The sequence below is a fragment of the Tripterygium wilfordii genome, chromosome 21 (assembly GCF_013401445.1).
Source record: "Tripterygium wilfordii isolate XIE 37 chromosome 21, ASM1340144v1, whole genome shotgun sequence".
Classification (NCBI taxonomy): Eukaryota; Viridiplantae; Streptophyta; class Magnoliopsida; order Celastrales; family Celastraceae; genus Tripterygium; species Tripterygium wilfordii.
This window is the reverse complement of record NC_052252.1, coordinates 16,292,779-16,319,480: the sequence shown is the minus strand read 5'-3', so window position 1 is coordinate 16,319,480 and position 26,702 is coordinate 16,292,779. Positions and strand designations below refer to the sequence as shown.

Below are 26,702 nucleotides of genomic sequence, written 5' to 3'. Positions count from 1 at the left end.
GACAGACAGGATGGTTTGCTTCTTAACTTGACAACTGATTTTGAAAAGAAACGGGATAAGGCTGTTTTGTAGCGGAGGAGAGGGACACTGGGCCGGAAATAACTGTAGGACGGCAGTTGACGCTCCCCGCTTGTCGACTGGCGCGTGGAATTTAATGAGTTTTGGGCTGGGCCTTAGTTTATATGGGCCCAAGACCTAGGAGCCGAGCCCAGTCCATATAGACTCGGCTACAGGTGATATCGCTCGCTCACACACATGAACGACACGCCCGTTAACGTTTAAGAGCGTACTATTTGATCAGAGAGAGAGAGAGGCAGAGTATTAATGGCAGCGATCACCGGCGGCAATGGAGGTGACGGACGGTTGGAATGCATGACGTCGTTCGTTTTCAAAGGGAGTGTACAGAGCTATAGGTACTACCTTTCTCGTAGGACTGTGTTGGAGATGCTTAGAGACAGAGGCTACGACGTGGCTGACGCGGAGCTGATTCGCTCTCAAACTGAGTTCCGCGCGGTGTTCGGTGAAGATCCTGACCTGGAACGCCTTCGCATCCGCGTCTCTCTCCGCTCCGACCCTCGCAAGAAGGTATGTGTATGTGCGTGTGCTAGTATCTCGTCTCGAACTAAAATAGAAGGAAAAAGGAGAAAATTCTGTTTAGGGTTTGGTAGATTCTGTTATTACTGGAAAAAAATGGAGGCTTTTCTTAATTCTTATTGTCTTCTTCCCGGGATTTGTCTTGGGAAGCAAGAAAGTTTGTATTATTAAATTTACAATTATTTGTGCCAAAAAAACGCAAAATAATAAATTTACAAGTGGTTTTACTGCTTCGCTTTTTCTACTATTATTATGCCTCAACTTTGGAGACCGAAAAAGGAAAAATCTTTTTGGGTTCAATAATCCAAAATGTCAACTAAGCATAGATAATCTATAGCCGATTGGGTCTTACTATTCATCCCTAGTTGTTGAGAAATGTTTAACCTTTTCTAGATGAAGATCAAGGAAAGTGGAGTGGAGTATGAAGAAGATTTTATTGGTTAAAATTAATGGAAGGAACATCTCCTTGTTTGACCTCTATCTTCCTGGAGGTCTTTTCAGGTACTGTTGCATAATCCTAAAAGCTGTTTTGCAGATCCTTGTTATCTTCATGGGAACTAATGTAATCACAAAACCAAGCATCCGTGCTTTGCGTGGTCAGATTCTCCATGAACAGTTGCATGGACTTATTCTAATCTTGCAAAGCAAAATGAATGCCTTTGCTCGGAAAGAACTGCAAACTTTTGGCTTCAAAGTGGAGATTTTCCAAGTAAGTTATCCAGTTCTTTTACGACTGTGTTTCATCTTTATGCAAGGGTGCAGAGGAATGTATACAGGTGACATTTTATTATATCGCTTTGCTTCTTTTGTCCCAAAAAACATGCAAATTCTATGAATTTCACAAGGAAAATGTTGAGTGCTGCAATGTTTATGGCTTCTCTGAGAATTATTATTTTGTGCAAATATTTTCTTTGAGATGTCTTTAAGAAATGGGGGTGATATTGAATTCAACGTGAGTACCGATGTTGAGGAATGTCCAAATAATGGAAACAGCTCAAAGTTTAGTCCGTGTTTCAACGTATCTGTTCCTTGTTTTAAGTTTTAACTGTCAAACATGGTTTGCATTGTCTTCAGATCACTGATTTATTGAGTAATGTTACAAAGCATTTGCTGATGCCAAAGGTTGAGGTACTTACTGCTGAAGAGAAGATAATGCTGATGAAGAAATACAAATTGGAAGACAAGCAGGTGATTTCTCATTTGTATTGCTTCTCTATTGCACCTTGGCAGAATTCAATGGCCTGCCTTGTTTGAGCATGTGTTGGAGAGAGAGCCAACATTTTAAGGGACTCATTTCTGTTAATATGTCCCTACACAAGGAGTGAATCTATAAGCAAAACCAGAATGCTGGTGAAGCCAAGGATTTTACTAGCTAGAGTGCTAGACTACTGCGTTATGACAATGGTATGGCAGAAATCGACTTTTTCATGGATGTTCGGTTTGTTAAGATTTGTCCACAGCCACAGGTGGAGTTTCTGGCATCAACAAAATAGCATGTTTTCATGCCTCATTTTTCTGCCTAATCAAATTGAGGTACAAAATGATTCAATTCATGTACTTTTACTTTCAGCTCCCTCAGATGCTAGCAACTGACGCAGTAGCACGATACTATGGATTGGAGAAGGGGAATGTGGTGAAATTCAGTTATGCCGGTGGCCTTGCTGATTCCATCGAAACTTACCGCAACGTAGCGTGATGCCATTTAGGAGGACAGTTGCTTATTGGCGTGGTGCCGCCAAACAGGAATACATCATATCTAGAAGATTTTACAAACCCTTCCCAACACCCTAAAGAAGATTACAAGTGCAATACATCAATAGTGATAAAAAGTGTGAATTTTCCTTTTCCTTTTCATTTGTTTTTATTTTGCTAACGCGTACATGAAGGAACTTGTTGGAGCAATGACTTGCACACTTTACTTTCATGTTCACTTACTACTGACAATTCAATTGTTATGGATGGTAGCATGATGCAGAACATGACCTGGATTCATGCTGACTTTCCCTCGGTGAATTGAGTATCGTCTCTGTGGCATCGAACCTCGTACGTGCTCATTTGCTCGTATTATAAGGTATAGTATCAGGTTCATATACATTAGTACTAAACCATGTCAAATTCGTCAGTTTCATTTGCAAGTCAGAATTCAAATAGACAATAAAAAGTCTCTCAGAATAGGCAAATATTTACTTTCCTCAAATTAGGAATTAGTAGCTTCGCCATATACACATCAACACTCGAGAAGATAACATTGCTATTGACTAGAATACTCAACATGCTACGCATAGAACTATCTTGCGTATAGAACACCAATAGTCATGCTCATTACTGCTCCATGACGGTTATATCTTTGTGCTCCATGAACACCACCAGCAGTTGATCTATTTGGCTGACAAGAAAAGAATTAAGAAAAATCCCGGGAAGAAGACAATAAGAATTAAGGAGTCTTATACTCTTCTCAGAGTAACATAGTATAACAGGATGCTGTTAATAAAACGCATCAGGAAGCTACAGACAGCAAAATGGATATTGTGCATTACCTAAAAATTTGATCGAGGTCATCAAAGCTTCCAATGTTCGCCCAGCCATAGTCAATGAAATCACACTGTTCTTTGCCTTCATCAGGACTTTGAAAATTTTCAGGATCCTTTGCACTTTGAGCTGATTCTGCTAAAACAAAACTATCTACTATTAGAATGTGAAGTCATATGACACATCAAGGCATCAACCTTTCTAATTCTAATAAGTAATAATTGGTATTACGCAACCTTTCGCTGAATCATATTTGGTAATTTCAGTCATGTCTTTAGATACTTCAGTGACCAAGGGATCACAGGGCCAGGACTCCAAATCAAATCCTGAGGCAGAAATTCTTATTAACCATTTGGGTGATAGTCTAATTGATAAATCTCTCTGAGCCCAAATCATATATACTCGAAAGGTTTTGAGTTTGATTCTCAGTTGGAACAATATATTTTTGGCCACACTTACCCTATCATCATGTGAAAAATTACTGTGCGTATGGGGCTGATGGCTTTAATTTAGACTCATATAAGATGTTTAAAAGGTAAACTAATATCATGTCGTTCTCGGTTAAAAAAAACAATGTTTAGATTGTTATGTAAAATTTGTGTCTACACATTATAAGTTAAAGGTTTAATGTTATTCAAAAATATTGCATTAGCATTGGATATTTCTTTTCATTTCTTTTTTAATTCTAATTAAGTATCTATTTTTATGTCTTTTTCCTGAATTAAAGTAGGGCACCTTACTAAACATATGTAAAGGTTGATTTGGTCTTGGCCCGTTTAAAAATATGAAAACCGCATGATTGGGCTTAGCCCATTTTCAAGAGAAACCGCAAAACATATATATGTGGGCTTGGCCTACTTAAAAACAAAAGAATCATTTAGAACAGCTAAATTAAACAGGCTTTTGAAGAGATATCATGACTCTGGTTTGTTTATCTATACCTTTTTTTTCTTAATCTATGTGATGATTTAAGTTACTATATTGTATTCTTGGGATTCTGCTTTGAACAAATACCTACAGACAATGTTTAGTTGCATATGCATGCAACTAGAAAACAACATTAACTCACATGTAAGTGGTATGACCCAAAAACAGAATTATTACCAGGTAATGATGATTTTGGGTCAAATTACATTGTTGATTCTCTCAGATTACGATGAAAGTGAAGTCCAAAACATGATAAGCATGAGTAGGATTTAGCTTTAAACGTTTGGGGTTCATGATTTGCATGAGTTGGCCTAAATTTCAAATTCTGGGTATCAAAAGTGCCTGATTGAACTATAAATAGGAGGCCATAGAGCCCAGTTTTATCCACAATCTGAATTCCATCTCTAGAGGAAGAATTCATAGAGAATTCAAACAATGGCCACCCTCATTGCCCCTATCCAAACTTCTGCTAAAGAAGATGCAGAATTAGTAAACAAGGCTGTCAAAGGTATAATGAATACTATGCTTATATATCCAGACATTTGCAGATCTTCCAACAGCAACAAATTAATGTCCTTTGGGCTTTGTCTTTGTTTTGTTTGTGGGTTTTGTATGTGATAGGTTGGGGGTATGATGAGAAGACTTTGATCAAAATTCTGGGTCACAGAAATGCATATCAAAGGCAGCAACTCAAGCAAGCTTATGAGGAGATGTTCAATGAAGATCTTGTCAAGCGCCTTGAGTCCGAGCTCTCTGGGGACTTGGAGGTTCTCATCTTCTAGCCTCACTTTGTATTGAGTTATTGTTCTGCTTTGTCCAATTGTATGTTACTCTTTGTTATTGTTATATACAGAAAGCAGTGTATCGATGGATGTTGGACCCGGCGGATAGAGATGCTTTGATTGCCAATATAGCTATCAAGAAAGGGAGCCCTGACTATCATGTGATCATCGAAATCGCTTGCGTTCTGTCTCCTGAAGAGCTCTTGGCAGTGAGAAAGGCGTACCAGATTCGCTACAAGCGTTCATTGGAGGAAGAAGTGGCGTCCAATACCTCTGGTGATATCCGGAAGGCATGTAGCCTAAGTGTTTGATTTTAAGTTTCTGAGAAATTTTGAATGTATATATTCGTCAACTGAAGTAGTGGTGGTGTTTATCACAGCTCTTGGTAGGCCTAGTGACTGCATATAGGTACAATGGTGATGATGTGGATGCAAAATTAGCTGACAAGGAAGCTGATATCCTTCATGATGCTATCAAAAACAAGAACTATACTAATGAAGAAGTTATCAGGATCCTGAGCACAAGGAGCAGATACCAGCTTTTGGCAACTTTCAATCGCTACAGAGATGAGCATGGCCATTCCGTCAGTAAGGTAAATATAGAGTTCATTTCTGGCTAAGTCTTAGATGATTAAAGGCTTCTGGGTTACTTTCTAACTTGCATTTCTGTTAAGAAAAGGCTTTGTCGAGTCTTCGAGAGAACGATTTCATCAATGCAATGCATACAACTATTCAATGCATCAATGACCACAAGAAGTACTATCAAAAGGTGATTTCTTTCTTCCCCTCTAACTCAAGAATTCCCCAGAAAGTAGTCTAGTGTGCTGATTTCAGGTGCCTTTGTGATCAATTAGGTTCTGCGCAGCTCAATGGAAGGGTTTGGGACGGACGAGGATGCGCTTACTCGTGTGATAGTTACGAGGGCAGAGAAGGACTTGAAAGACATCAAGGAGCTTTATTTCAGGAAAAATAGTGTGTCTCTTGATCATGATGTGGCCAAGGATACCTCTGGAGATTACGAGGCGTTCCTCCTCACTCTTCTAGGAAAGGAGGACTGAAATTCCGTCAAGAACAATCTGAAATCTATGTTACAGAATGTTGTATTTTGTTTTCCTTCTGTTTTGTGTTTCCTATGTGTCTGGTCTTAAAGTTTCTGAGAGTGTGTGATTTCTGTTCCAATCTCTAATAAGAGTGCTGTGAGTTTTGCATCAGTTTTTATTCATTAAGGTTACTGTCCAAACAAATTCTGCTTCAATGGCGATTCTTTCAACATTAAAACTAGATTATCCTATAGAAGGATCATGTGCAAGACTACAAATATAATTAAGATACTTGAATGACAAGTCTATCTATCTCTCTCGCATCCATAAATTTACTTTATCCTATATCGGATTAGTATAATCCAATATAAGCAAATTTGCATCCATAAAAAAGTTTGTGAAAGAAGTTAGATCTCTCTAACTCCACAATACCAACACACAAAGTAGTAATAAAAAAAACCATATAACTTAATTTGAAGCATAATCTTTTGATGATGAATAGAACAACAAGCTTTAGATGCTCTTAATTAAGTAATTGACCATCATACATAGATAAGCTTGAGCATTATTAAACTTTATTCACTATATATATAAGTAGATCTAGCTTCTTCTTTCAATAAATTAGCAGGCCCATCATGGGCAACACATGAATCCTCACTCTTCCCCCCTTCATTTTGATCTGTTGAAAAAGAAAAGAAAAGATGCATTCATATTAAACAGAGACTATATATATGTCTGTATCTATATATACAGAGAGAGAGAGAGAGAGAGAGTTACATGGGTTTTTGTTGGTGTTCAAATTTGGGAGAGACACATTTAGTGTCGCACTCAAGGGCACAGTTAGGTGACCTCTTTTCGATAACACAATCTTCATAACATTCTTGGTAGCAGTCCAGGAAACTAGCATTGGAATGGCCTACGATATCATTATAACTTATCAAAACCAAACAAACAATCAAAACCAAACTTATCTTTCTTGCCTCCATTGCTGCTTTCTCTGAATAATAGATGGAACAAGTGATATTAGATGATAGATGATCACAAACCTATCAAGGCATACATACATATATATGAAATAATCTCGCCATATATAGTGCCCTATTACATAAATAACATTGCCATATATGGTCCCCTATTAAATGTGAATACATAATATCTTATATTCATGGAAAAATAAATCACATAATTTCATTCCCTTTCTGATTTTACGGAGGTGTCAATGCCAATAGTGTTTCTGTTTTAACGTATTCTCATAAACTGCCTCCATGACGAAGCCCGGTCCACAGCCCTAAAAATATAGGACGAAGTTCGTCTAACACACGGGCCGGGCTTATCGGTCTCGGGCCTAATGATCACCACCATCTGCCAATAATTATTTTTATATGATTGGTCTATCTAGCTAATTGTTTAATGAAAATGAAATTAAAAAAAGGTGAAAATTTAAGAAATAGTGTAATAATAGGATTTGAGATTCCGCAATTCCAAGGAGTCTATAATTTTTTTTAAAAAGTATTATGTGACACATATTTCAAATCATTACATTCAAATTATAGAATCTATAATTTTCAACGAATTAAGGAACATCATATCCGTAATAATTAGGAAATCTCACTTTTGACATTGTAATTGAGTCTCTCATTAACAGGCCAAGCAACTTGAAAAACACATCAATGGACACGTTGTTTTGCAGATTATAATAGCCATGAATGGGTACTTCTTATCTTCAACGTTTGAGTTCATGATTACATATGAGTTGGCATTATATATGATTCAAAACTTGGGTATATATAGGAACCCAAATAGACAAGTTTGGTTCACGTAGAACAAAGAGAGTCCAAACCTCAACAAACAGTAATGGATACACCTCATTGTGCACACTCAAATTGAGTGAAAAAAAATTTATGGATGATTTAAAAAATAATAAACAAAGTTAGATCTCTCTATAACTACCGCACAATACCTCCAAAACATAAAGTAGTAATAAAAAAACATAGAGCATAATTTGAAGTATAATCTTTTTGATGAATAGAAGAACAAGCTTCAGATTCTGTTTATTAAATTGCCCAGAATACATACATAGATAAGCTTGAGCATTATTAAACTTTATTCATTATAGCTATATAAGTAGATCTAGCTTCTTCTTTCAATCAATTAGCAGGTCCATCATGCGCAACAGATGAATCCTCACTCTTCCCCATTGATTTTGATCTGTTGAAAAAATAAATAAATTAAAAGATGCATTCATATTAGGGATAGACTATATATATATATGTATGTATATATCTAGAGAGAGAGAGAGAGAGAGAGAGAGAGAGACTAACATGGGTTTTTTGTTGGTGGTCAACATATCGGCACATTGTTTGTCACAGGCAACTTCACAGTCATGTTCAGAGTAGAGGCCCAAAATACATGAGTAAAAACAGTCATTGTAGCAATCCAGTAAATGAGTAGCATTGGAATGAGCTACAATATCGTCATAACTTGTCAATAACAAACAAACAATCAAAACAACAGTTATCTTTCTTGCCTCCATTGCTGCAGCTTTCTCTTCAAAGTTCAAACTAGGAATAATATATAGATGAAACAATTAAGTGATTGATATTTGATAATAGATGATCACAAACCTATCAAGGATATATATATACATACATAAATGGATACATATAATATATGGATAAAGAATCACACAATTCATTCACTTTCCAATTTTACGGAGGTGCAAATAGTGTTGTTGTTTCTGTTTTTACGTAGGAAAATTTTATTTGCACACCACTAAAACACTAAGTTTACACCACTTAATTCGCATTATTAGTTTACACCAAAATTTTATAAGTCTACACCAAAAAATTTAATGAATGGACCAAAGTGACCTTGACTAGTAAAATATTAGATTGAATTTTTTTAAGTTTACACCAATAAACAAAACGCATAATTATTTTCACCAACCAAGGGAAATTGTGATCATTTCTGGATCAAGGCCGGACAAGTATTTTCCGATATAGTGGAGTTCGTTATTTTTTCCCTTGATTCTCCAACAATAAAAGAAAATCTCCTGTATATGAATGGATGGCTTTGCTTGATTAGTCTAGAAGAAAGCCCCTACAATTGAATTGGAAAAGCCAAAGGCATATATATATATGAAATAATATTGCCATATATAGTGCCCTATTAAATAAATAACAGGTTAATATCACTTTTGCACACCGAAAGATAGTATGTATTTCAATTTGTATACTGTTGTTTAAAATGTTTCAATTTGGTCACCCAATGATAAAATTGTTTCAATGGCAGATTTTTCCATTTTGGGGCAGTCAAACTGCATATGTGACAATCAATATTTAGACAGTTAACGTGCCACATGCGTAGTTTGATTGTCCCAAAGTGAGAAAATCTGTCCTAGAGATCAAGTTGAAACAATTTTATCATTGAGTGACCAAATTGAAACATTTTAAACAACAGTGCTTGAATTGGAACACTGACTATCTTTTGGTATATAAAAGTGATATTAACCCAATAAATAATATTGCCATATATGGTCCCGTATTAAATGTGATACATAATATCTTATATATATGGAAAAATAAATCACACAATTCATTCACTTTCTGATTTTACAGAGGTGTCAATAGTGTTGCTGTTTAAACATATTTATCATAAACTGCCTCCATGACGAAGCCGAGTCCACATGCCTAAAAATAGGGCCTTTAGTTGCATCCCAAATTTTTTAAACTATACTCAGATATATCTATACACCCCTCAAAAAATTTAGATATTTCTAATCACACCCATAAGTAACTAAAAACTCAAACATTTATGAAATATACTTCCAAAGACAAAAAACATAGTAATAACAAAAACAACCTGCAAAATACAACTAGTGGTGGTCGGAGATGATGGTTGAGATTTGGAATCACTACAACTAACATTACATCGCTGTGATATTTAACAAATTGAATACTTTGATCAAAATACTGGGTCACAAAAATGCATCTCAAAGGTAGATGTGTAATTCAGGTTGGGAGCCCATGGTCCACAAAATTGGGTTCACGGACCACACTAAGCCCGACTCACTCTACACTTGTGGGTCAGGATTCCCGGCCCGCCCACGAAGACAATAGACTATGCCAATCCCGGGCGAGGGGTTTTGAGTTCGCGAGCTGGCTCCAATTACAGCTCTACTCAAAGGCATCAAATTAGGCTCCACTATGTATATTGGGGCCGATAAGTACCTGTTGACGGACCTATTGTTTAGATGACAAAAGTTAGTTTCTTTATCATCATCAAAACTTTTATTCTAAAAATTTAAGGTGGTGATGAGTTTATGAGAATATTAACAGGAATCTATCACTTGTAAAGTTAGTTTTTTTTTTATCTTTTATGATATGAAAATGGGAATCCGCATATTCACGTGGATTGTGATTATGCTTAATTACAGTGTTTACATATGAGTTGGCATTATGATTCAAAACTTGGCTATATATAGGAACCCAAAAACACAAGTTTGGTTCACATTTAATTGAAGAAAGAGAGTCCAAACCTCAATGGCTACACCCAAATTGAGTGTAAAAATTTTATGGATGATTTAAAAAATATTAAACGAATTCTTCTCTCACTTCACAAACTCTTCAAATAGATGATTACAAAACGTAGAATTTGAGAGTTAAGTGATAAGGATCAAGAGCGAAGCCAAGATGCATGTAATATGAGGAATGGGAACCAAGATGCTTAATTAGAATGTTTAGCTCATTTGTTAACATTCTAGTGAATATTTTCTAATTAAAGATTGATTACCGTATCTCATATTAATTTTTTTTAAAAAAATACGACATAGACGTCTATTATCATTTTTTAAAAATAGTTGATTGGATTTATGTTTTAGTGTCAATATAATAAATTAAATTTATATACCTCATTTACATTTAAGTTAGTGAAAGGGGAAAAAAAGTTTGTGAAAGAAGTTAAATCTCTCTCTCTAACTCCACAATACCTCCAAATCACAAAGTAGTAATAAAAAAGAACAGATATAACATAATTTGAAGCATAATCTTTTGATGAATACATAGAACAGCAAGCTTGAGATTCTGTTTATTAAATTGACCAGAATACATACATAGATAAGCTTGAGCATTATTAAACTTTATTCATTATATATATATAAGTATATCACGTAACTTCTTCTTTCCATTAATTAGGAGGTCCACCATGCGCAACAGATGAATCCTCACTCTTCCCCATTGCTTTTGATCTGTTGCAAAAGATAAAAGATAAATTCGTATTAAGGATAGACTATATATATATATATATATGTATATATATATATGTATGTATCTATGGAGAGAGAGAGACTTACATGGGTTTTTTGTTGGTGTTCAAACTATTGGCACATTGAATGTCACAGGCAGCGATACAGTCATGTTTATTGCGGAAAAGACATGAGTCAAAACAGTCATCGAAGCAATCCATTAAATTAGTAGCATTGGAATGAGCTACCATATCATCGTAACTTGTCAATACCAAACAAACAATCAAAACAACACGTATCTTTCTTGCCTCCATTTCTGCAGCTCTCTCTTCAAACTTCTAACTAGGAATAATATATAGTAGATGAAACAAGTGATTGATATTAGATGATAGATGATCACAAACCTATCAAGGATATATATATATATGGATAAAGAATCACACAATTCATTCACTTTCCCATTTTACGGAGGTGCAAATAGTGCTGCTGGTTTCCGTTTCAACGTATTATCATAAATGGGCGGGGTTGGGTCTGGTGTTTCATGCCTGCCTCCATGACGAAGCCCGGTCTATAGGCCTAAAAATATATGTCGAAGTTCGTTTAAACACGGGCCAGGCTGATCGGTCTTGAGTTTGCATGGGCCAAAAATCGAACCAATATCAACAAGCCATGAGAGTCTTGAGTCATACCCAAAAGGTTCACGAGAGCCTGGGCGGTCTACAAGGAAGACTATGAAAGCTCAATCTAGCAGATCCATAGAAGAACCCAATTAATCTGCAAAGGCTCAAAGCCCACCAAGTCAGGAGACTACTACAAAGGTCCTTAAGCCCAATCAAAGCCCAAGGGCCCTCAGCCCGATCGACCCAGCCTCTTTAATTCTCTCAACTATTTGAGGTATCTTGCTCTCCCTCTCTCTATAAAAGCATTTCACTTATCTTACTATAAATTACTCTACCGACAACTGATTTGGTTGTCGAAGCTTCCTCCGCCACCACATTGGTGTTTAGGCTTCACGGTCTACATCTAATGTGATATTGCAAGATTGTCGAAGATCTTGATTGACTTTATATTGATTGTAGATTTTTGGGTTTATAGAGCCTATTGAGCACCACCATTTGCCATTAATGATTTTTTATTTTCATAAATATATTTGTTTATTATATAATTTGTTACTTTAGTGGTCATTACTCATCAGTGATGGTCTATCTAGCTAATTGTTTAGTGAAAATAAAAATATTGAGAAATATTATAATTGTTGAGAAAAGTTCACATCGCCAAAGTAAAGATTTAATGAACATGTTATGAGCCTATAATTTCATTGATGACTTAGTAAGACGCGTTTTAAAATCGTGAGATTTGAAAGACCGTGGAAGGTCTTGAAAGGCTTTGGAAACTTTTGATAGGTTGGGCTTAAATTTGGGTTTGGGAAAGGAAATACTTCATCCGTCTCATTTTAATTGTCCCTTTTAATTTTACACATAGTTTTGCATTACTCCCCTTCAATTTGACATTTATACCCTCATTTATTGAGTTGACTATTGAGCTCCTCCAGTTTTTCAATTTAAGGGTAAATAAGGGTAAGATGAAAAAATAGATGAAATTAGTTTTAATTAATTGAAATGGACAATACATTTTGGGACATCCTCAAAAGGAATAGAGGACAATTAAAATGAGATGGAGTGAGTTATTTTTAGTCAAGTTTGGGTTTAGGGAGTCATTATTATTTACTAAACCTAATAATTAGGGAATCTCCCTTTTGGCATTGTAATTGAGTGCCTCTCATTAGCATGACATGCAACTTGAAAAACACATCAATGGACACGTTGTTTTGCAGATTATCATATGTTTTTTTGTGAAGTCCCAAACATAATAGCCTTGAATGTGTTCTTATCTTCAACGTTTTGAGTTCATGATTACATATTTACATATGAGTTGGCGTTATGATTCAAAATAACAAAAATTGGTATATATAGGAACCCAGATATACAAGCTTAGTTCACATCTAATTGAAGAACAAAGAGAGTCCATACACCTCAACATCAATGGCTACCCTCATTGTGCACACCCAGTTTTCTCCCAAAGAAGATGCTGTAGCAATCAATAATGCTGTCAAAGGTAAATACATACAGAAATTTTAGTATATATAAAAGTTATTAATCTTTTGATAATCTTGATTAACTTGGTTATGCAAATTTGTGTCTATGTGGAATAGGATTGGGGGCAGACAAGAAGACTTTGATCAATATATTGGGACACAGAAATGCAGCTCAAAGGTATCAAATCAAGCAAGCTTATGCTGAAATTTTCCAAGAAGATCTTGTCAAGCGATTCGAGTCCGAACTCTCTGGAGATTTGGAGGTTAACTTTATTATCATCGCCATTGTTATTGTTCTATTATTTGCTCTCTGTTCAATCCTTCAAGCATAAACATTGTTTGTTTTTGTTGTGTGAATATATGTACATAGAAAGCATTCTATAGATGGATGTTGGATCCAGCAGACAGAGATGCAGTTCTTGCTAATGTAGCCATCAAGAAAGGCAGTTCTGAATATCATGTCATCGTCGAAATCGCTTGTGTTTTGTCTCCTGATGAGCTCTTGGCGGTGAGAAAGGCATACCAGGTTCGATACAAGCACTCTTTGGAGGAAGATTTGGCTTCACATACCTCTGGTGACCTACGTAAGGTACGTACGTAGTTAACTAATGAAAATTTTGTAAATCCAAGCTTAAACACATCAAGGATATTATCCGCTCTGATTTATTGGTTAGTACGGATTTATTCTTTTTTGGCCATCGTCACCATTGTTGTGGAGACTAAATTGAATTAGTACTTGTGGTTGTCACAGCTTTTGGTTGGTCTAGTGACTTCATATAGGTACAGTGGTGAAGAAATTGATGCAAAATTAGCTGAAAAGGAAGCTGATATTCTTCATGATGCTATCAAAGATAAGAAGTATAATCATGATGAAGTTATTAGGATTCTGAGTACAAGGAGCAAAACACAACTCATGGCGACTTTTAATCGTTACAAAGATGACCATGGTTATTCCATCAATAAGGTACATAAAAAATACTCGAACGACTCCATCATGAAGTTTGATCTTGTTGCATAAATAAATAATCCTCCGGTTGAATTAGGGTTTATCGGATGCGCCGGAGAATGATTTCACTAAGGCACTCCATGCAACTATAGAATGCATCTATGACCACATCAAGTACTATGAAAAGGTGAATTATCTATATATATATATATATATATATATATCAAAGTAATAAATTAGTATGGAAAGTCACCTAATAAGGTGTTTTGGTGTGTTGATTAAGGTTTTACGCAATGCGATGAGGAGGATTGGGACTGATGAGGATGCATTGACTAGAGTGATTGTTACAAGAGCTGAGAAAGATTTGAAGGACATTAAGGAACTTTATTACAAGGAAAATAGTGTGTCCACTGATGGAGAGCTTGCAAAGGAGACTTCTGGGGATTATGAACAATTCCTCCTCACTCTCCTGGGAAAACAAGATTGAATTTCTTATTTATTGCCAATTTAAATTTTGGATTCGTGATCTTGTGTGTCAGTTGGACTATTGTGATCAGTTTGTGTTTCCTATGATGGACTACTGTACGTGTTGTGACTTGTGAGTTTGTCTTTCCTATAATTCCTATGTTTTCTGGTATTAAAATTTCACAGTGTGTACGTTCTCTATTGTCTAATAATAAAATGAGAGTTTTGTTTTTTTTTTAATACTAAAAAATGAGAGTTTTGTAAGTAGGTATTTCTGTATGGAGGTGTAAAATGGGCTGAGTCCACCCACAGTCATGCTCATTTGCTCAGAGGTTCGTGGGCTGGCAGCCCGACCTTCTTTTAGTGGAAATTTTTTTTTCTTTTTTTTGTGTTGATGTAAAACCTCATTAAATTAAGGATAATGCTTGAGACCCTGAATTAATGTAGAGTGTTGGATGTGAAGTGGGTCCTATATATGTGTTTTTAATCAATGGATATTTTAATACTACATAGATTTGAGGAATTTTTGAGGTCATATTTTGAGATTCTCTAACATTATCTGTGAATAAAATCGTCAGAACATTTTTTATGATATCCATTATCCTCTCTAATTATTAAATAACTTTAATTTTTTTAAAATCGAGTCTTGATAGGCGAGTCGTCAAACCCTTGCCAGCTCATTGTATTGAGCTGACAACGGATCCTTGGCCCGTATTACATGTCCACTTCTGTAACTAGTATATCAGGTCATGTCGTTTAAAGTTTATTCTGCAAATCCGATGTGATAGATTTATCCGGTACACACCAACAAGATAGTAATCATGAAGTTGCCAAGGAAACCTCTGGAGATTACTGAGGCGTTCCTCCTCACTCTTCTAGGGAAGGAGGATAGAAATTATCAGTCAAGAAACATCTCAAATCCATGATGCGAGACGTTGTTTTTTTGTTTGCCATCTGTATTGTGTTTCCTATGTGTCTGGTCTTAAAATTTCTTGAGAGTGTCTGATTTCTGTTCCAATCTCTAATAAGAGTGAGTTTTCTATTAGTTTCTGAATTTAATAAAACTAGCTGACAGCCCGCGCGTTGCAGCGGGATAATATTGTTGTGAAGATAAGTAATGATCGATGATATGACAAAAGTTTATATGCTTCCAAAAATCATAGCCAGTTCAATTTCGATCCAAAATTCACCTCCACAACTTTTCATTACAGTTCTCTTAATAGGGATCCTAATCAAAATTTTCATGGAATAAATTACTAATATTCATGAATAGAAATTGGCTAAGAAAACACTTAAATTGGGAAGTTGATACTGCACCAACATCAAAGGAACAGATAGCTCCAATCCCATTTAAGCTCCACTTTGATATGTTCAATCCATGAATATTAGTAACGTATTTAAATCACATCAGACCATGTCCAAATAGATCGAAGAGCTCACTTGACACAACATTTATCTGCCAAAGAAAGTAGAGGAATAAAAATGGGCATTTCAAATCGAAGGGAAACAAATTTAGATTAGTAAAGGTCATGCTAGGTGTATATCATGAAGGGAAACAACACTGATTTGAGTAAAAAAAAAAAAGCCTGAAAAAAAGACAATTGAAACCTGGATAGACACGTATGAAGAATATGAGGCACAACTTACAAAGTCAAGAGCAAACCCATAAAAACTAAATCACACTGAAAAGATAGATGGCCCAGAATTAGGTGATAACCTAGATAAGCAACATTCTCATTGTTTCACTTTCTATCACTACAGGGCCCAATCATGCTAGCCAGATGTTATGCCTAACACATGCAAGTTGATGGTTGATTTCTGGAAATCGAGGCATATCTCTGCTTAACTCCCTCTTTGTTGACAACGGGGACTTTCTTCGACAGACATTCTGTTAGAATTCAATGCCATCAAGCACATAAAATTACTTAATGTCATCGAACATGCAGGAAAAAAAATTCAATTTTCATACAACTATATCAGCAAGAGAACTAACATGATCTTAGGGGATATAGATTCAATGTGGAGTCTATGTTTACTAATACACTGCACAGTAATAAACTCAATGCAAGGCTGTAATAAAATTCATCTCTATGCGAATATATATGAAGTTAGAAAGTAACCAAAAAGGGCGCAAATACAGTATAAAAAGTAAACATGTGATGGAAAATAAAAAATTTAACACTTAATATCTCTTCAAAATAATATTAGTACAAAACCCCCAAGTGCAGCACACACCAAAGCATTCCATATGACCCAAAACATTTAAAACATGTAGCCTTCTAGAATCTCCTTGGTCAGTTGATCTTTTACCTATAAAAGTTATGTTTATGGCAGGAAAGCTAAAAAGAATTTACAAAGATTGAATTGCCACAACTCTTACAGATACAACATAGAAGGCAATATTTTATGAGTCAATGACCATTCTATAATTAATCTCATTCAATACTTAGGCTAAGAAATCCATTTTAATACCATGACTGCCACAAATACATAGTAAACCACACGGAAAATGCACCATCTCATTGTGATTCTATGTTTGAATCACAAATACACAGTAAACCCTGTAGAAAAATGCCCCATTGTGAACCTATGTTTCAATCATTTAGAATAAGTCATTATGAGAAGCCTTGAAACTTACCAATGTATAATGAAGCCCTTCCAAAAGCTTCCCTCAAAATTCATGAGCTATCAACTCAGCATTGGACGACAGTTTCTATAAACTGACGCCATTTAAGAAAAAAGGAAGAGTTCTGAAGAGAGAGATCCATAGATAGTGGTTTTATGTTAGGCCTTTACACCTGCAAGTAGACATGATTTTAGGATTCACGTTTAGAAACCACAACAGATTATTTCAAAAGCAAAAGGAGAAGGCGTTCATAAGCATGACAACAAAAACTTGTAAATATGCTTGGATCAAAGAAAAGAAAAATCTAAAACCTTGTTGTAGATGTGAGCTTGTATAAGGTAGACTAAAGGCTGCAAAATTTACATAGCTCCAATTATTGGTTCCACTGTAACATACAATCTTTGGACTAAAGAAGACAATGCTTAGACGCCCAAGATAAATTGTAAAGACAGTAAAAAGTATACTCGAAAGATAAAACTTTCTCATGTGGGATCTGAAGAAGTAGCATATCTTTACATAAAAGTTCACAGATATGCCAGGTAAATCAGATAACGCAGAAAGAATTATTAAAGCAACACCAATGAGAAGAAAATAGCAAAACCCGGTAAGAACAATTGCGTGAGAACACAAATGAAGGCCCCAGTAAACTAACCTGCCAGGTATCCCACAGAACTGCAGACGCCAAGCTTTAAAAGACCGCTAACAAAGGCAACACCTACATATAAGGAGACCCGGAGTTAATGACAACAAAACCTTTCAAACCATACCAAGACTCATAAGTATAGCAAATGAAGGAAAACCCAAAAGTATCAATAAGGCAATTAAATGAACCACAAGTAGAACAAAGAAAACATAGGAAAGACGTAGACGATGAACCTCCCAGGTACTCTACATAATTGAAGACACCAACCGTAATAACACGACCAACTCAGATAATGGCTGCATTGAAGGACAACAACAAATAAACACAAACGCATGAACTCTCAAATAATTCAGAACCTGAACGACAAACATCAAGGACAGATACGAATAGAAATTCAGAGACAGCCAAGAATTTTTTATAAAAAGTTTGGGATCTAACTACGGCTGTGGCTTGCCTAAGAATGAAACACAGCCGAGCTTTTTTAGAAAAAGTTTGGGATCTAACTATGGCTACGGCTCGCCTAAGAATGACATCAACAACACCGACATAAACACCAAGAAACATAAACCGAACAATAAACCAACAATTAAAAATAAACACACAGAGCGGTTGAATACCAGAACAACAAAATGGCCAAATTGATTGAAAATACACATGAAACACGCATTCGATTGTGTTGACTTTGGTGTATTAGTTGTTTTTTACAAATTCACAAAACCACACATAATTGGTCATTTCGACGAACACCTAGTAGACGGAAACCACCTAAGCGATGAACCTGCAAAGACACTGACCTGCAACATTAAATATAAAATCTTATATCTATAACACCATGAATTCACACGCAAACTTTCAATGTAAGATAGTAGTATTTGTTGTTTATGTATCTGGAAAGCTGAGGAAAGAGGCCAACCAACGGTCCATGTAAATCAGATAACACAGAAAAAATTATTAAAGCAACACCAGTGAGAAGCAAATAGCAAAACCCTGAAAGAACAGTTGAATGAGAACACAGATGAAGGCCCCAACAAAATAACCTGCCAGGTATCCCAAAGAACTGCAGACGCCAAGCTTTAAAAGACTGCCAACAAAGGTAGTCTTACATATAAGGAGACCCGGAGTTTAATGAAGACAAAACCTTTCAAACCATACCAAGACTCATAAGTATTGCAAATGAAGGAAAAACCAAAAGTATCAGTAAGGCAATTAAATCAACCACAAGTAGAACAAAGAACGCAGAGGAAAGACGTAGACGACGAACCTCCCAAGTACTCGACATAATTGAAGACACCAATCGCAATAACACGACCAACTCAGATAATGGCTGCATTGAAGGATAACAAAATATAACCACAAACGCATGAACTCCCAAATAATTCAGAACATGAACGACAAACATTAGGAAGAAATATCCCACAAACCAACTTCTTATTTTCGGAGAATTATAAAATTATGGTACATCATGACCGACGACAACACATACATAAACCACACTAAATCACAGAAGACACAATATCTAAATATGAATGCATCCCGTCCCAGAATGACATCAACAACATAAAACTACAAATGCATGAACTCCTAGATAATCCAGAACATGAACGACAAACATTAGGAAGAAATATCCCACAAACCAACTTATATTTGGAGAATTATAGAATTATGGTGCATCATGACTGACGACAACACATACATAAACCATACTAAATCACAGAAGACATGGTATCTAAATACGGACGCGTTCCGTCCCAGAATGACATCAACAACACATACATCAACACAGCCAAAAAAAACCTGGACAATAAACCAAGCATTTAACAAAGTAAAAATTGACTTTGAAAATCTATTCCAATTCAATGGTTAAATATCCCACCACCCAACTTCTTATTTTCGGAAAATTATAGAATTATGGTGCATCATGACCGACGACAACACATACATAAACCATACTACAACAGTCATGTAACACCATGAAACAAAAGAAAACAATCAGTGGACTAATTCCCAAGTTCAAGCACTGGTTCACAAAGGAGGCAGTCCATCAATTAGAAATTTAAAGTTTGAACTACCATAGTAAACGATAAAATATAGAACTTAATGAACCAAAAAAATATTATCAAGATACTAAGTAAGTAACCTGCAAATGGGCTTAGAAGTGACTCTGCATAAACTGGTAAAAAAAGAAAAACACAATTAAAACATGAATATTAAATAACATACAAAAAATATGAGATGCAACTCACATAAACACCATCACCAATAACCAAAGGCACGAAATCTATCCACGGAAACGGCCCGTCTAAGAAAACACCCCATTAAAACGGACATAAACACGGTAAAAAAACCTGGATGAGAAAACAAAGATAAGAAAGATAAAGTAATTATCAAAAATGATGAAAGAATGTAAGTATGAAGATAAACAACAAAGAAACTGGTAAAAAAAGAAAAACACAATTAAAACATGGATATTAAATAACGTACAAAAAAATATGAGATGCAACTCACATAAACACCATCACCAATAACCAAAAGTACGAAATATATCCACGGAAACGGCCCGTCTAAGAAAACACCCCATTAAAACGGACATAAACACGGTAAAAAAACCTGGATGAGAAAACAAAGATAAGAAAGATAAAGTAATTATCAAAAATGATGAAAGAATGTAAGTATGAAGATAAACAACAAAGAAACTGGTAAAAAAAGAAAAACACAATTAAAACATGGATATTAAATAATGTACAAAAAAATATGAGATGCAACTTACATAAACACCATCACCAATAACCAAAGGCACGAAATCTATTCATGGAAATGGCCTCTAAGAAAACACCCCATTAGAACGGACATAAAAACAAAGATGAAAAATAATAAAGTAATAATAAAAAAAATAAAGAAAGCAATGTAAGTGTGAAGAGAAACAATAATTATTTGAGTTAAAAAAACAAAAAAAAATTAAAACCTGGATATACATGTATAAAAAATAATCCAAAACAAAACGTACATGATATTTCATACATGACCCCAAATATACCAAAACATCGAACAATCAAGTTTTTTCAGTATACAATCATACATCATCAAAACATACATAAACACCAAGCAAAAGAACTTGGATAATTAACCAAACATAATTAAAAAAACACAGGAACCAAAAACAGCACAAAAAAATAACCAAGAAAATCGAGAAATCATGACAACAGTAATATTAAATCGAAATATGATCAAATACAAAGGGATTAACCTCAAATAGTTGTCGGCGGGTTAGGTCATAGAAGCGGGAGGCTAGTCGGTTATGTAATCAGGCTGCAAAAATGGCGCTTCCAGACGCGCCTCTGGGATGGCACAATGGGTAGATGCTAAGAGAGCTGTAGGATCCCGTGCTCTGCAATGGAAGATAGAGAGGAAAGGCGACGCAATTAGATCGAATGAAGAAAGAATCAAAGTAAAACTTTGTAAAACAAAAACACCGTACATGAATCCTCAGTGATGGTTCCAACAAAAGTCGATCAAGCATTCTCGTTGAGCTGTTGATTGTTCCTTGCCTCTTCTAAATGCTCACTTATCTCCGACAACGGCTCCATGAAAATCAATTACCCTCTTCACTTGCCAGTTGCCACCACTCAGTCTTGAGAGAGATGGGTAGAAACGCAAGTAAGAAAATGGATTCATGCACAGCAAACGGAGGAAGATTCATGAAGGAAGGGGAAGGTTTTTGGCTCTCCGATGTCTCTGACGATTTCAAAGAGAGAGAGTCTCGTAAAAGGGTAAAAGCTTCGGGAAGAAGTTGTCCACAAAACCAAAAACAGACGCAAACCTAAACAGAGAAAGTAACACATGTGGGACCCATGAAACACTAAAGAAATACTCACAAACACAACTCACGCGCGAGTACATGGAACCAAACAAACTCGCCACCTCGTGGCGATAAAACCACGCACTTTTATATATAGATAGATTACCCTCTTCACTTGCCAGTTGCCACCACTCAGTCTTGAGAGAGATGGGTAGAAACGCAAGTAAGAAAATGGATTCATGCACAGCAAACGGAGGAAGATTCATGAAGGAAGGGGAAGGTTTTTGGCTCTCCGATGTCTCTGACGATTTCAAAGAGAGAGAGTCTCGTAAAAGGGTAAAAGCTTCGGGAAGAAGTTGTCCACAAAACCAAAAACAGACGCAAACCTAAACAGAGAAAGTAACACATGTGGGACCCATGAAACACTAAAGAAATACTCACAAACACAACTCACGCGCGAGTACATGGAACCAAACAAACTCGCCACCTCGTGGCGATAAAACCACGCACTTTTATATATAGATAGAAGATAGAAGATATCCTTAAAGTTACAGGTGCAAGTAGTAGGAAAGAACACGATTGCTTTCAGGCATCTTCATGAGAATGTCAAGAACATTTGTATTGATGCCAGGAACAAGATTAGTTGGACCAATAAAAAAAAGGGTTTGTTAGGCAGAGTCTTTTCGTGCGGACCTCTACATGTCCATTTGTTGAATCTGATAGTGGGGGAGTGTCAAAAATACCACATCTTAAGAGAGAATGACTAAAAAGAACAAACTCATGCGGATTCGATATATCCATGCACGGAATAGATGAAACCAAATCCAACAATATATTTGATGGTAAGTTTGGATTTTCAACATACAAAAGAAGTCAATAATGTCTTAAGGTCACACATCACCATCCCAGAGTTCCTCCAATGTCTTGTAAGGGCCGTTTTCATGAATCCAACCGTCCCCGGAAACCGTTCTTCGCTGTGAAACTTTCTTGATCTTTTCAAGTTCATCCTGGCTTAGTTCAAATTCAAGGATTTGAAGATTCTCTTTCATCCTCTGCTTGTTGAAGCTTTTCACTATAGGAATCGCTCCTTGCTGGTACACCCATCTTAATGCAATCTGCAAATACATAAACATGTCCCAACATAATATACGATCCAGTTAGTCAGTGAAGAACTTTCATATATATATATATATGAAGAATTTTCATATAGCACCTGAGCTACAGTCTTGTGCTTTGCAGCTGCTATTTCCTCGAGAATTGGGCTCTCCATCACTCCCGGCGAACCCCAAGGAGCTCCATAGCCGCTCAAAGGAGACCATGCGCTTAAACGAATGTCTTTCTCTTGGCAAAACTTTAGCAAATTTTGTTGCTGCCATGCAACATTCATTTCTACCTAAAAAAAGACAGACAGATATCCCTTTCATATTTAGTCCTCGTACATCATAAATAGTTTGGGTGGTCTTAGAACATTATATAAGTAACTATACCTGATTAACAGCAGGAGGGATGGTGGCTTGTTGAAGGATTTGAGTGAGTTTTTTGTGTCCATAGTTGCTGACACCAATAGACTTGGCTAAGCCCAACCTTGAACACTCTTCCATGTCCTTCCATGTCCCTATGATATCAAATGGAAGTAAGTTCTCTTTCGGGAAATTGAAAGGCGGACTTCCTTGTTTCAATCTTGCTGGCCAATGGATCAGATAAAGATCCACATAATCCAGCCCCAGCCTCCTAATCAATTCAATTCATCAAAAAAGAAAAGAAAAAGAAGAGAGATCATTATAATTAGACACTAAATAAACTTTCAGGTATCTGATCTGCAAGTACTTCAGGTATCTGATCTGCAAGTAAAGACTTACTCAAGTGAGTGCTTTAGTCCTGGGATGACAAGACCTGGATGAGCATCAGTGCAGAACAGCTTGGAAGTAACGAAAATCTCTTCGCGACTCTTTATGAGTCCTCTCTCTACTGCCTTTCTCACCGCGAGGCCAACGGCTTCTTCAGAGCCATAGACGGCCGCAGTGTCGAAATGACGATAGCCGGTCTCTATGGCATCGATAAAAATGGAGGCTAAGATATCAGTTGCTGGGAAAGGGTTTGACACAGTCCCCATGCCTATCCAAGGCATCCTGTGTCCTGAACTTAGTATTACTGCTGGGGTTTGCTCTGCTTCCATTTTTTTTTTTGCCTCAATAGGCTAAGTTTGCAATGCTTGATGAAAGGATTTCTAGCTGATTATGTAGGTTCAAACAGACTTTGTCAGTATACACCGGCAGGAATCTATAAACAGGCCATAAATTGTTTCAATACGACGAGAATGTCACTCAAAACATTTATACTGAACCGATGCCAGAAAAGATTAGTGAGACAAATAAAAAAAATAAAAAAAAGGGTTTTGTTGGGCAGTCTTTTCATGATGTCGTCAGTGCACACGTCAAACGATTGAGTTTCATCATTGAATAATGTCCACTTTCAAAGAAATATCTTGTGGTAAAGCAGAGCAAGTCAGGCCATCAACATTCCATGTAAAACTGTTAACTTTGGCCAGGCGTCAGAATTAGGATAAAAATACATGTCGCGCGAAGCGTGGATATGCATGCAACAGTTCTAGATAACTTCTTTTCCATCTCACACCAGGATGGGGAATTGATGAGAATACTTCGGTCAAAGTATTGGGTCAGAGAAATGCATCTCAAAGTAATAATAAAAAAGAACAGATATAACATAATTTGAAGCATAATCTTTTGATGAATACATTGAACAGCGAGCTTGAGATTCTGTTTATTAAATTGACCAGAATACATACATAGATAAGCTTGAGCATTATTAAACTTGATTCATTATATATATATAAGTAGATTATCTAACTTCTTCTTTCCATTAATTAGGAGGTCCACCATGCGCAACAGATGAATCCTCACTCTTCCCCATTGATTTTGATCTGTTGAAAAAAATAAAAGATAAATTCGTATTAAGGATAGACTATATATATATATATATGTATATATATATATGTATGTATCTATAGAGAGAGAGAGACTTACATGGGTTTTTTGTTGGTGTTCAAATTAGCATAACATTGAGCGTTACAGGCTTCGACACAGTTAGGTGCCCCACCGTGTCTAAGACAGTCTTCATAACATTTCTCCCAGCAATCCGGGACTAAACGAGCATTGGAATGACTTATAATGTCGTCATAACTTGTCAAAACCAAACAAACAATCAAAACAACACTCATCTTTCTTGCCTCCATTTTTGCAGCTCTCTCTTCAAAGTACACAGGAATAATAGATAGATGAAACAAGTGATTGATATTAGATGATCACAAACCTATCAAGGATATATATATACATACATACATATAATATATGGATAAAGAATCACACAATTCATTCACTTTCCCATTTTACGGAGGTGCCAATACTGTTGCTGTGCTGTTTCAACTTATTTCAAGGTTTTACGCCATGAGATGAGAAGGAATGAAACTGATGAGGCTGCAGTTATACTAGAGTGATTGTTACAAGAGCATGAGAATGATTTGAAGGACATTAAGGAGCTTTATTTCAAGGAAAATAGCATTTCCATTGATTCTGAGCTTGCAAAGGAGACTTCTGGGGATTGTGAACACTTCCTCCCCACTCTCCTCGGAAAACAAAGATTGAATTTCTTACTATATTGCCAATTTAAATTTTGCTTCTTGACACTGTGTTTAGGGGTGGCAAGACTACTAGATTCAAAAGATCGAATTTGCCCAAAAATTAAACCAAGTTTGAACATAAGTTATATGTCCGAAATCTGAGTCTAATCTTGTCCGATTTACTTGTTCAAAACCTAACTCAGATTAAGTTCTTGTCCATATTTAAATCAATCTAAGTTTAATCAATTAAGTAAGTCCGATCGAAATTCAATTCAGGTTAGGGTCCGAACATGTAAATATTTCCACCCCTACTTGTGGGTCAATTGGACTATTTGTGGATTTGTGTTTCCTAAGTTACTATCGTGTTGTGACTTGAGTTTGTGTTTCCTATGTTTTCTTGTATCAAAATTTGTGCAAAAAAAAAAAAGAGGACAACATCGCCATCTGTACCTTCTCTATTGTAAGCAGGTACTTCTACATAGAGATGTAAAGTGGGCTGGGCCAGTCCACAATCATGTTTAGAGGTTCATGTACCAGCCCGCCCCATGAATCTTAAATCCGATGGTCTGGCACGCTTAGGGGGCCAAGGACCAAACTGATGGGCCCGAACTTCTTTAATGAAAAATTGATTAATTTTTTTGGTTAACACAAACCTATGTAGTAACCATTACTCCACAACCTTTTTTTGCCATATCCATTACACTATTTAATTAGTAAATAACTTCAATTTTTTTAAAATCGGGCCTCGATAGACAGTCGGTCTGTAACGGGACGGAAACCCCAACCGAGCCGAGAACGGACCGTTGAGTCGTATGAAAGAGGAAAGAACTCATAAATAACAACTAATACAACTAAAATTTTTAGCCTAAACCACAATTACATCATCTTGACACCATAGGCATCACCTGGAAAAATCATAAATACAGGTCTATAATTTCATAAATAACAAGCATAACAAGAACAAGGGAAAATCTCAGAAAGCAGAGGAAGAAATTGAAAAAAAAAAAAAAAGAACACCTAGTGAATGTTTAGTCTAATACACATGCACAACCAAAAAAGATAAAAGATATAAAGATCATCATAGAACAAGGCTTTTGCTTAAAGATGAAAGATATAAAGATCATCATAGAACAAGGCTTTTGCTTTTGCTTTTGCTTTGCTGTGGAATCATTCTGCCTAGTTTCTTTCCTAAAAGCGTCCTTTAGAATGGCAAAAATGAAGAAAGCCATCTAAACAGTCCTTCCTGCTGTACTTCATACCCTAAAACCTAATTTTCAGCCCCAACCAATCCATTAGCGGTATATCGTAGTCAAAGATTACTTAAATTCAGACAACAAATATAGGAAAACAGGGTTTTCCCTAGGGCAATAAAGGGGTCGCA

General features: G+C 36.1%; 4 protein-coding genes and 1 long non-coding RNA gene across 19 annotated transcripts; 3 read left to right on the top strand and 2 right to left on the bottom strand.

The window, feature by feature from the left end:
- Window positions 1-205: 205 nt before the first annotated feature.
- On the top strand, window positions 206-2,512 carry LOC119990025 (DNA-directed RNA polymerase V subunit 5C). The gene is made up of 4 exons (XM_038835835.1): window positions 206-585; window positions 1,130-1,303; window positions 1,669-1,782; window positions 2,165-2,512. The coding sequence occupies exons 1-4, from the start codon at window positions 325-327 to the stop codon at window positions 2,288-2,290; spliced, it is 675 nt and encodes a 224-aa protein (XP_038691763.1). The 5' UTR covers window positions 206-324; the 3' UTR covers window positions 2,291-2,512.
- On the top strand, window positions 2,335-6,024 carry LOC119990022 (annexin-like protein RJ4). 2 transcript variants are annotated; one of them, XM_038835831.1, is made up of 7 exons: window positions 2,335-2,423; window positions 2,560-2,665; window positions 4,672-4,817; window positions 4,904-5,122; window positions 5,212-5,424; window positions 5,511-5,600; window positions 5,686-6,024. In XM_038835831.1, the coding sequence occupies exons 3-7, from the start codon at window positions 4,761-4,763 to the stop codon at window positions 5,887-5,889; spliced, it is 783 nt and encodes a 260-aa protein (XP_038691759.1). In that variant the 5' UTR covers window positions 2,335-2,423; window positions 2,560-2,665; window positions 4,672-4,760; the 3' UTR covers window positions 5,890-6,024. The 2 variants fall into 2 exon arrangements, with proteins under 2 accessions (XP_038691759.1, XP_038691758.1); XM_038835830.1 differs by lacking the exons at window positions 2,335-2,423; window positions 2,560-2,665 and adding an exon at window positions 4,242-4,558.
- A 7,016-nt stretch (window positions 6,025-13,040) lies between these two features.
- LOC119988580 (annexin-like protein RJ4) lies at window positions 13,041-14,852 on the top strand. The gene is made up of 6 exons (XM_038833664.1): window positions 13,041-13,228; window positions 13,326-13,471; window positions 13,579-13,797; window positions 13,960-14,172; window positions 14,252-14,341; window positions 14,438-14,852. Exons 1-6 carry the CDS (start codon window positions 13,156-13,158, stop codon window positions 14,639-14,641), a joined length of 945 nt encoding a protein of 314 aa, XP_038689592.1. The 5' UTR covers window positions 13,041-13,155; the 3' UTR covers window positions 14,642-14,852.
- Window positions 14,853-15,749: 897 nt separating this feature from the next.
- On the bottom strand, window positions 15,750-21,821 carry LOC119988581. 14 transcript variants are annotated; one of them, XR_005465642.1, is made up of 11 exons: window positions 21,364-21,821; window positions 21,133-21,273; window positions 20,370-20,495; window positions 20,132-20,233; window positions 20,026-20,058; window positions 19,150-19,212; window positions 18,926-19,026; window positions 18,122-18,184; window positions 17,898-17,960; window positions 17,258-17,417; window positions 16,109-16,507 (listed from the first exon to the last, which is right to left on the bottom strand). It is a non-coding gene; the product is annotated as an uncharacterized LOC119988581 (long non-coding RNA). The 14 variants fall into 14 exon arrangements; XR_005465643.1 differs by lacking the exon at window positions 20,026-20,058 and having other exon boundaries at window positions 20,394-20,495; window positions 21,364-21,819; XR_005465634.1 differs by lacking the exons at window positions 18,122-18,184; window positions 18,926-19,026 and having other exon boundaries at window positions 21,364-21,817.
- A 627-nt stretch (window positions 21,822-22,448) lies between these two features.
- Window positions 22,449-23,992, bottom strand: LOC119988578 (protein REDOX 2-like). The gene is made up of 4 exons (XM_038833662.1): window positions 23,544-23,992; window positions 23,172-23,415; window positions 22,898-23,077; window positions 22,449-22,799 (listed from the first exon to the last, which is right to left on the bottom strand). The coding sequence occupies exons 1-4, from the start codon at window positions 23,858-23,860 to the stop codon at window positions 22,575-22,577; spliced, it is 966 nt and encodes a 321-aa protein (XP_038689590.1). The 5' UTR covers window positions 23,861-23,992; the 3' UTR covers window positions 22,449-22,574.
- Between the last annotated feature and the right edge of the window lie 2,710 nt (window positions 23,993-26,702).

Excerpts from the sequence above, each read along its gene's own strand:
- LOC119990025 (XM_038835835.1), top strand. The coding sequence starts at position 325 with ATGGCAGCGATCACCGGCGGCAATGGAGGTGACGGACGGTTGGAATGC. Across the intron at positions 586-1,129 it reads GCTCCGACCCTCGCAAGAAG|ATCCTTGTTATCTTCATGGG; the intron begins GTATGTGTATGT and ends GCTGTTTTGCAG. Across the intron at positions 1,304-1,668 it reads TCAAAGTGGAGATTTTCCAA|ATCACTGATTTATTGAGTAA; the intron begins GTAAGTTATCCA and ends CATTGTCTTCAG.
- LOC119990022 (XM_038835830.1), top strand. The coding sequence starts at position 4,486 with ATGGCCACCCTCATTGCCCCTATCCAAACTTCTGCTAAAGAAGATGCA. Across the intron at positions 4,559-4,671 it reads AGTAAACAAGGCTGTCAAAG|GTTGGGGGTATGATGAGAAG; the intron begins GTATAATGAATA and ends TGTATGTGATAG. Across the intron at positions 5,425-5,510 it reads ATGGCCATTCCGTCAGTAAG|GCTTTGTCGAGTCTTCGAGA; the intron begins GTAAATATAGAG and ends TGTTAAGAAAAG.
- LOC119988580 (XM_038833664.1), top strand. The coding sequence starts at position 13,156 with ATGGCTACCCTCATTGTGCACACCCAGTTTTCTCCCAAAGAAGATGCT. Across the intron at positions 13,229-13,325 it reads AATCAATAATGCTGTCAAAG|GATTGGGGGCAGACAAGAAG; the intron begins GTAAATACATAC and ends TATGTGGAATAG. Across the intron at positions 14,173-14,251 it reads ATGGTTATTCCATCAATAAG|GGTTTATCGGATGCGCCGGA; the intron begins GTACATAAAAAA and ends CGGTTGAATTAG.
- LOC119988578 (XM_038833662.1), bottom strand. The coding sequence starts at position 23,860 with ATGGAAGCAGAGCAAACCCCAGCAGTAATACTAAGTTCAGGACACAGG. Across the intron at positions 23,416-23,543 it reads GGACTAAAGCACTCACTTGA|GAGGCTGGGGCTGGATTATG; the intron begins GTAAGTCTTTAC and ends TGAATTGATTAG. Across the intron at positions 23,078-23,171 it reads TCCCTCCTGCTGTTAATCAG|GTAGAAATGAATGTTGCATG; the intron begins GTATAGTTACTT and ends GTCTTTTTTTAG.